Raw genomic sequence first — 9,408 nt, forward strand, 5'->3', positions numbered from 1 at the left:
CTGTACTAAAGGATAATATCTAACAGATGACCCGGCCGCCGAGCCCATTGCTATGTACAATCATTATATCAAATGTATGTATGTAGGTATGTACGATATTGTTAAATTAATAATATTTAGATAAGCATAAAGTAATAAATATCGTGATTTAATGTGAAATTCAGATGTAACGGCATATTTACAGTATGTTGTTTAGTTAGTTGAAATATATTGTTTTGATTTGTTTATTGTTGAGGAGATATTATTTTCTTGTGCGCATTGTTGGTAAGGAGAGCCTATAACTGATCCCCAATTAGTAATATTATTTATAGTGCAATCGTCGGAAACTAGTAGTGAAATCATAGTATCCTATTCATTAAGCATAATCCATTTTTCTCCAAAGGAATAATGGGAAATCGGGGAAATCATATTATGAACTGTCAACTGTTATCTGTGAATATCTACTCAATCTTTAAGGTTTAATATTATATATATATATATATACACGTTTGGATCCTTTTTCGTTCAGGGTTAGAACTTCGTAAAGCTCAGGACTGGTATTAATGTTTTGCCGCTTATACGAACTATATTTCTATCTAGATTTCCATAAAGAGCACTTTCAATAAAATCACTATTTGGGGTGAAATCTATTTTTATTAATTCATAGTAAATATTACTTTGACCTTGTAAAGTATTCCCAAATGCCCATATCGGGTGTCGATGTAGATTTTTGTAAATTTAAGTAACCAATTGATTAAATTAGCAAAATTGTTTTAACTTCTGTTATATTTTTGTTTAAAATTGTTTGAAATTTATACCACCTGTTACTAGTTTATTCAATAAGTCCAAATAAGAGAATGTACCTAAAATACACAGCATTATAATCATTTGAATCGTATAATTTTATAAAAATATGAGGTGATTTTCAATGACAATGAAAAGAGAGGTTTTATTAATGTTAAAATTAATATTCAATAAGTTATTGATTATATTATCATAGTTATCGTATTTTTAGGCGGCGAATATTCTAAAATATTACGTAGTATTGTCTTAAGTTTGTAAGTATGCCTTTGCGAATGTTCGCCTCGGAATGATGGGCTATGTTGCAATAATCTAACATATTATTAAGTGAACTAATTGTAAGTGACGCAAGAATTGAGCTACTATACTAATTTCCTAATGTTACTTCGACATCAAAAGTGTAATAAATGAAATTGAAAACTCTGATTTTATCATGCTTTAAAGTTAATCACAGTTATGTAAAGATTATTAAGATAAAGATTATTTTTGAAACAAAAGTTGAGACCTGTTAGCCGTGATGATCCCTAAGCCATCGAAGTAACTATAGTTTTCTCGTCAATTCGGTTCATTGTAAGTATCTAGCTCAATTTTTATATGCTCAAGAAACCAACTCTGACGAACCACTCACTGTTTAAAAGTCCTAAATCTCAGATCCAAAACGAAGCAATTTTAAGTGTCCATAAGTTATTTATTTTGTCAAACCATCTAAAACAATTAACGTTAAAGTTGATGACAATACGAGTACAATGATAGAACAATAGGCTGTGACGATTACATCATAATATAAAAAACTAAATATATTTTTCGCAGTTTATTTGTAAATCAAATGACGTCCAAGAAATCTGAGGCAAATATAATGAAACTCTAACCTGCATCCATTTAGCGTGGGTGATTATGGCTGTGACATAATTTTACAAAGATGGCGTTATCTTTTTATATAGTGTTCAGTTATTAAAGTGCCTCAATATTGAGTGAATCCACGCGGTATACAGTTGATTTTTCAAACTGGCACGTCAAATTTGTGTATGGACAGTGGACCCGCCCTATATCCTTGTATGTGCCTCCGTCACAAGTTCCCGTAGCATTTAACGCGTTGTTTCTTTTAACTCTAAATGTGCTTAGCGAAAGTAAATGATAAGTATGTGTCTACTTTTGCTCGCTGAACATTCTTAACACGCATCTTATATCAAAAAGTCAATTCACCAAAACTACAACACAATCTATAAGCTTTAGCCATTTATATTGCCCTTTACTTTACTAGTTAACCAGACGGGTAACTTCTTTTAGTTAAAAACTACACGAAATATTATTTTCTGAAAATTACTGAATGTCAAAATTACGTAGTTAAAGTATGGCGTCTCAATGAGGGCTATCGTTTTAGCGCTCACCAGTTAGCGCCACTGTAGAGTAAGGTCCTGTCACTTGCTAGTAGCGAAGACAGTGGCACCAACTGGTGAGCGCGAAAGTGGTAGGAGGACTATCGCATTTGCACTCATCAAGATGGCGCTACTGTAGAGTAAGGTCCTGTCAATCGCCAGGGGTGCCAACTGTTAAGTATAAAAACGATAGCCCTCATTAAATAAAGGCGCATTATCTAATTATTTAACGTTTAAGATTGTCAATTGTGTACCACTTGCAACGCGGATGTACCATATTTGACAGTCGATATGAGATCGAGACTGGATTATGAACTTGACTTTACTAAGGCCCGGATTGAAGCTCAAAGTAGCGTGTAGGAATAATTTCCCATGACCATAAGTTTGTTTGCTCAAGCTAGTGAGGTCACGTCCGAGTTGGTTTCCGAATAGTCCGAGGCGAGAAGAGCGATTGCATAGTGATGGGCTCGTTGAGCACTATGCATGGACGGACTACCTGTGTCCGAATAATTTCTAAGCACATCCGCAGTATGCAACTACTACCTGACGCGTTTACGTTTCGTGTCTCGGGGATTACTCCGTAATTGTACAAAAGGAACTTGTAAAATTTTATTGGAACTACTTGTTATAAAAACGGAAAAATACATAAGCGTGTTTTATTTATCGAACCCTCTCCAAACTGTAGATTGTAGAACCTAAGTCATTGTTTTTTATTCTTTATTACTACTCGTAATGATTCCGTTAGAAGTTTGGAACAATGTAACGGGTCAAATATTATTTATACCTAAAATTACAGATTTGATTTCATGAACGCTCTGAACGATACATTCAGTGTTCCGCAAAATTTTTGTTTTCAAGGTAGGAAAACGAATTTTTTTGGAGGACACCACAAATGAAAAATGAATTTTTAAGTTAATTACTTACCTGTTGTTAGTTACTTACTAAAAATAAATTTTAGAAGATAACCTTATTTTTCCGAGGCACACCATTTAATGATCACGGTACACCAGTGTGCCACGGTGAACTCTTTGCGGAACCCTGTTATAATACCAATTTATTAGGCTGAGTTGCACCACCTTATTATAACCGTGACAATAGCAATAACCGGTGTTTTTTGTATGGTATTTGACAGATTTTTGACGTTTGTCAAAGTTAAAGTAAGATGGTGCAACTCGGCCTTAGTAATTTATCTTTTAACAAAAAGATCCAGAACTGATCCTGCAAGAATAACAGCTAAGACAGAAACAAGTTAAGAGTTTAAACAGTTTTAATAAAGCGTGTAAAACGATTCTAATAAAATTTCTCGTTCCCTTATTCGTATAAAGAATAAAAATGACAAAAGGCAGATAATTTAGAACACTTTGTTGGGTGGTGTGAAACTGTGAACTTGCTGAGTACCCACGCTGGATAGTAATATATCGTTCTTGTTCTCCACCATTTTCACGAGTAGGAATCTGAAAATAAGCAAATAAATAATAGAATATCATCTGAGATAGATGCCCTAGACAAGTTATATTACTTATACAGGGTGGATTTTTGTAATGCCACCTGGATGGAAAGTACCTACTTAATACTGTAGATAGAAAATTTTACTCAAAGAAAACATTCCTTTATTTTTTAAAAGAAAGAGATTGTATTGCAACTGACAAGCGTGTCGAATAGGATATTCATAGATATTTTAGTGGTTAGGCTCCTCTCTACGGGAAAAGCCTCACACAAGTAGATAAGCACGTGAAAAGAAGCTTAAAGCTTGTTCAAGGAGAATAATTGTTCCTCGGATTCAGGAGATTAGAACTCCCCTATTTTATCAGCTAACGCGAGCTATTTCATGGTCATGTCATCATCAGGTCATTTGGTTTCCACCAGGGCTGTTATGGATATCCGTAACCGTAACCGTAACCGATTCAAAAGTTTCGGATAGTTTTGGATGTAGGCAGTATAAATTGTTTTTTGTATAGCATTATACTTATGCAAAGATATAACAGCCTGATATACCTTTATAATGCCATCTAGTATCAATTTTTAATTTTTTATTGCTTTTTATTCGATGTAAAGTGTGCGGCCATGAATGAACCGTGTTGGACAACTATTACAAATTGCATTCTAAAGCACTGATATCCGTAACCGTAACCGAAACCGGTATAATGTTATTCCTAATTATCCGTAACCGTATCCATAACTAAAACTAGATATCCATAACATCAATACCGTGCAAGCAGCACGGACGTAATGTGTAGCGCCATCTATGGTTCTTTATAATGAATTAGGTCGTTACTCATGTTAGTTCGATAAAAAAGTAAGAAGTACCATAGATGGCACTTTTCAAACTGTTTATAGAGATGGCGCTAAACGTGGTGTTGGTTTGGAACAGCTTTATTTGGGACGTGCCCTGATAAGGGACTAGTAAAGAAACAGATCGAATCAGAAATGAGGAGATCCGTAAACGAACTAAAGTCGCTGACATAGCCCGACGGATTAGCAAGCTGAAGTGGCAATGGGCAGGGCACATAGTACGCAGAACTGACGGCCGATGGGGCAGCAAGGTTCTGGAGTGGAGGCCGCGTACCGGAAAACGCAGTGTGGGATGTCCACCCACAAGATGGATCGACGATATCATAAAGGTAGCAGGAAAGCGCTGGACGCAAGCCGCTACCAACCGGGTAACATGGAAAGCATTGGGGGAGGCCTATGTTCAGCAGTTGACGTCCTAGATGATAATGAAAGAAACAGATTTGATATAAACCACCGTAAATAAAAAACCACCATATTAACTCACCTCCTGACCCACCTGGCCGATTGCACGAGCACCGCTGACATGTGCATGGTCATCCGCGCGAAGATCGTCAGGAACACCACGAAGTTGGCCAGCATGAAGCACATCAGCACCAGGAGATCCCTCAGAGCCTCGTTCATGCAGTTCTTCATGCGGAACCCACGGATTGGGCAGTATCTGTAAAAAGGTAGAATACTGACATACACCATTAAATTCTGTCCACCTTGTGGGTAGATGTCCCACGCAGCGCTTTCCGGTACGTAGTCTCCATTCTAGAACTTTGCTGCCCCATCATCCGTCAGCTCTGCACGCTATAAAAATCACACATTCCACATAGAGGTAATTTGTGTAGCTTAAATTCGTTTAAGTACCTATTGTAGCAATTTAAAGCCTATTTTAGCGACTCTTTTTCAGTCTGAAGACATTGGAAAATTCGTTTTAATTTAATTTTATTTATTTTATTGTTAGGAAAACAAACAGCATTCTTTAACACATAATAATTATCCTACACTTCACCTGCGAGCGTTTAAAAAAAGAAACGAATTTCAGGCATTGTTGAATGTGAAGAAACTGTTCAATTAGTTTCCACGGCTTCGACAAACAATAACAAAGTTTGAAGTACTGAATCAATTTTATTATACGAGTACTAACGGGGTATTTCTTTTTTAGGAAGAAAACGAGTCATAGCTGAGGGTTCAGTGCCTTCATTCTTTTCTACGTTGTTTTATAAACAGCAGCTAACCTCTGAGCCGCTAGACTACCATTTATGGAACTATAGAACATGTTTGCTTGTGGCCAGGTATACCTATGCACAAATGTTTTCACCACACACATGCCTCGTTGCAGTCATTCCATATTACTCGATCATTTATAAATATGCCTACCTCGTCTCTTAAAATAATTCACAAAGTGTTCACTTGCCAATTTTTTCAAAGAGGGGGGCGCGCCTCCCCAGGGGAGGCGCAAAGACCTGTATAGGGGGGCGCGGGCCATCGTGTACTTAAGTATAAAAAACCTGCGACCGCTGAGAGATGCATTCCAGACTGCTCAATACGACCAATAAATAATCTTAACTGGAGGAGGGGGGACGCGGAATTTTTTGTATGGTCGAAAGGGCGTCTCAAATAAGTTTGGGAACCAATGTTCCAGATATCTAACTTGGGACCTCTCACAGGCAAGGCTCTAACAATATTCTTGAAGTTACAAGCAACACATGCTACATCAATACAGCTAGTAACATAGGTGTAGGTATATCTAAACAATGCTTTAGAATGCACATTTGAACGAACGCAAATAATCAAATATACCTACAATCCAAAAATTCTTGCTAGCACAAAAAGGTGAACATTGAGATTATTAGTGACCACACGATTACCTATTACATTTTACAGGCCAATACAATTATAACTTAGTGTCGGCCAATACAATATTTCTTAGTGTCGGCGGAAGCTGGAAACATTGAATTTTCGGATAGATCCAGATTATTCTGTAACCTATTATTAATACCGTTTGATAGAGCTCATGAAGCACTTTCAGGATCAGTAACTAGTTTATTGCTATCTTGTATAGTTTAGAAATAATCGAGTGAGATCACTTATCGTTTCCACCCTGTATGTAATAAATAAAATAACATATTTTACATACCTCAAGTTATAACCAGCGCACCTCTCATACACGCACTCAAAGACTCTAATGAAAATGTTGCGTTTCGGCCTCGAAGAGTGGATGCAGCATGAGCTCTCCTTCTGTGCGAGTATCATCACCCTGCTGTTGGCACCATTGGGCATCTGGAAATGATAAAAAATATAGATCAAGCTATGAGTTTTAATATAGTAGTATTACTTCAATGGCTCAAGATTAACTACCTGTCGCTTTAAAAAGAGACTGGATCCTTCTAATAACACATTTTGGGGTAAAAACCTTTCCTTTAATTAAATGAAAGTTTAGAACTAGGCTTTCAAATGGTACCAATATTGGTGGGAAGTGTGTGCGTGGATCCCGTTTTACCCCCTTAGGAGTGGTTTCGTAAAATTCTTTCCTACCTGCATGCCTTTTCAGCCCGATCCGTCCAGTGGTTTGGGCTGTGCATTAATAGATCACTATGTCAGTCAGTCAGACAGTCACCTTTGAGTTAATTTATATTTAAGATCGCACCTGGAAACCCGTACCCAGAAACCTGCACTTGCATTTGTCATATCGAACCCCAGAGCACTTGCAGGGCATTGTGACGAACCCTGGACACTCAGCATTCCATTAGTCAACAGGGTTTACTGCTGCTGCAGGTTATCCTGATTTTCAATTTTAACTGAATGATCTATATTATGATTTATATTTATTTTGGTCTTTGACAGGTGATTGATAGACATTGATAGATGTCGGAGACAAACAGATTCTAGTCTATGCCATTAGTGCACTGGATAAAATAAATTCAGTCATTTAATTATTAAAGAAATAGCCAAGTGCGTGTCGTGCCACGCGCAGTGCAGGGTTTCGTAGTTGGCCGTCATTACCACAATTATGTATTCCAGAAGCAAGCAATGAGGGTTTTCGCGAATGAAAGATCCGCTAGATGGCAGGACGTGGATGTGGGGTCTGACTGCTGCGTGATTGGTGGATTTTGACATATCTGTCAATGTCATGTCAAAAATAACCAATCATGCAGCGTTTGGACCTCGCATCTACGTATTGCCATCTGGCGGATTTTACATTCGCGAAAACCCTCACTACTTCATCTAAAGTCACTTTGACATGAAATTTTATAACACTTAAGTTAAACGTCTATTACTCTTAAAGTAACTGATCTATCTTAACCGTTATAGTTTTCATGGAAAGTTCATATAAAGCACTAACTATTATTATGTTTTTTTTTTTCAGATTTTCAAGCAATCAGTTTAGTTTTTAGATGGGGGGGATCCCTAAATCAAAAAATAGTCTTAAAAACCCCTCTAGTGCCAATAGTTTCCAAGCAAACCCTCAGACGGACAGACAGACATGACGAAATTATAAGGGTTCCTTGTCAGGACTACGGAACCCTAAAAATGTACTAAAATAATACTGGCCTAATATACTTATCAACGCCGTAAAGTTCTTTCAGAAAATTTCTTCAAAATTAGACAAAAATCAAAATCGTCAATGACAATTGTAAGCAAAAATATTTACAAAAATATATTTTTAATAAATAAGTATACAATATTGTTTTGTAGAAACTTTAAAAGACATAAACATCGGAAGAAATGTAAAAGGAGCGTTTTTCTTTATCCATGAAGGTGGTCGTTGATTACCTTTATTCAGCAGGTAGGTAAGCATAAACTTAGGTGGTCTTGTGTGGTACTTTAGGTAGGTAGATACCTACTGTAAAAATAGTGGCTCCGTCCGTGACTTCTTTTCCCAAATAACTTGGTTGCAGGTAAAACTATTATAGTTTACAATATAATTATCAACGTACCAAAAGATTTACCTTGTATAAAATGATGTGTAGGGAAATTATAAACCTAGTGAAACACTTTAAGTAGAAAACTGTTTAACTTGTAGCTAGGTATAACTTGTAGAAAAATATTTGATACTAGCTGACCCGGCGAACTTTGTTCCGCCTTAATGTCAATAAATAAGCAGACTTTTTTTAATTTCGAATGGGATAAAAAGTATCCTATGTCCTTCTCCTGGCTCTAAACTACCTCCCTGACAATTTTCAGCTAAATCGGTTCAGCCGTTCTTGAGTTATAAGTGGAGTAACTAACACGACTTTCTTTTATATATATAGATTATTGGATAATTACTTAATAATAATAATAATAATAAACTACTTTCACTTTTGTCGATTATTTTGCGCTTAAAACGGCCTCTACGTGTTGGATCTGTATCCCCACGCAAGCCTTATAAAGGACCGGGCCACTTTTGACCCGTGAGCTCCAAAGCGTACAAACATAATAATAATAATAAAACGTTTATTGCCAGTAAAACCAAATACATAAAGTCCTTATATCTAGCGGATACCGCACTAAGCGAAGCTTGTGTCGCGGTAAACTTTAAATTGGTTAACAGCATTAAACACGAGTTAAATGGTTTGCGACATCAGTAGGAAAATGAAACGTTCTATTTTAATTTAGGATTGCCCCAAGTTACGGACTATAAAAACTTACGAATCGAAATAACTAAAAATATACGTTTTTTTATGCATAACAAGACAGTTATTTGACCACAATCGCACCTGATGTTAAGTGTGATGCAGTCTGGGATGTTACATTATCTGCCCTGTAAGTGCTTATTCACTCTCGCCTTGAAAAGACCCTTATTATAGTCTTCGTGAAAGACAGCAGCAGGCAGCGAATTCCAGTCCCTAGCTGTTGGCGTTATAAAAGAGTCATCGAAACCTCAGTTCGAGCTGGTGGAATGTAACGTACTAAGCAATAGTTTGCTAATTTATACAGAGATAATAATACATAATATGTTTTTCTTTTTCAGATTGCTGAATCTGACCAC

The 9,408-nt window shown here is 36.6% G+C and overlaps 1 protein-coding gene across 1 annotated transcript; it reads right to left on the reverse strand.

Moving 5' to 3' along the window:
- Positions 1-3,464: 3,464 nt before the first annotated feature.
- Positions 3,465-7,262, reverse strand: LOC114355208 (uncharacterized). Its single transcript, XM_028307918.1, has 4 exons — positions 7,084-7,262; positions 6,574-6,716; positions 4,933-5,106; positions 3,465-3,610 (listed from the first exon to the last, which is right to left on the reverse strand). The coding sequence occupies exons 1-4, from the start codon at positions 7,150-7,152 to the stop codon at positions 3,508-3,510; spliced, it is 489 nt and encodes a 162-aa protein (XP_028163719.1). The 5' UTR covers positions 7,153-7,262; the 3' UTR covers positions 3,465-3,507.
- Between the last annotated feature and the right edge of the window lie 2,146 nt (positions 7,263-9,408).

The sequence above is a fragment of the Ostrinia furnacalis genome, unplaced genomic scaffold (genome assembly GCF_004193835.3).
Source record: "Ostrinia furnacalis isolate ACB-3 unplaced genomic scaffold, ASM419383v2 OfSCF2357, whole genome shotgun sequence".
NCBI classification, from domain to species: Eukaryota; Metazoa; Arthropoda; class Insecta; order Lepidoptera; family Crambidae; genus Ostrinia; species Ostrinia furnacalis.

Bases quoted from the DNA above. Each gene is read 5' to 3' on its own strand.
- LOC114355208 (XM_028307918.1), bottom strand. From the start codon at position 7,152: ATGCCCTGCAAGTGCTCTGGGGTTCGATATGACAAATGCAAGTGCAGG. The intron at 6,717-7,083 runs GTGCGATCTTAA...TATCATTTCCAG, and splicing joins TTCTGGGTACGGGTTTCCAG to ATGCCCAATGGTGCCAACAG. The intron at 3,611-4,932 runs GTGAGTTAATAT...GCTTATTTTCAG, and splicing joins TCGGCCAGGTGGGTCAGGAG to ATTCCTACTCGTGAAAATGG.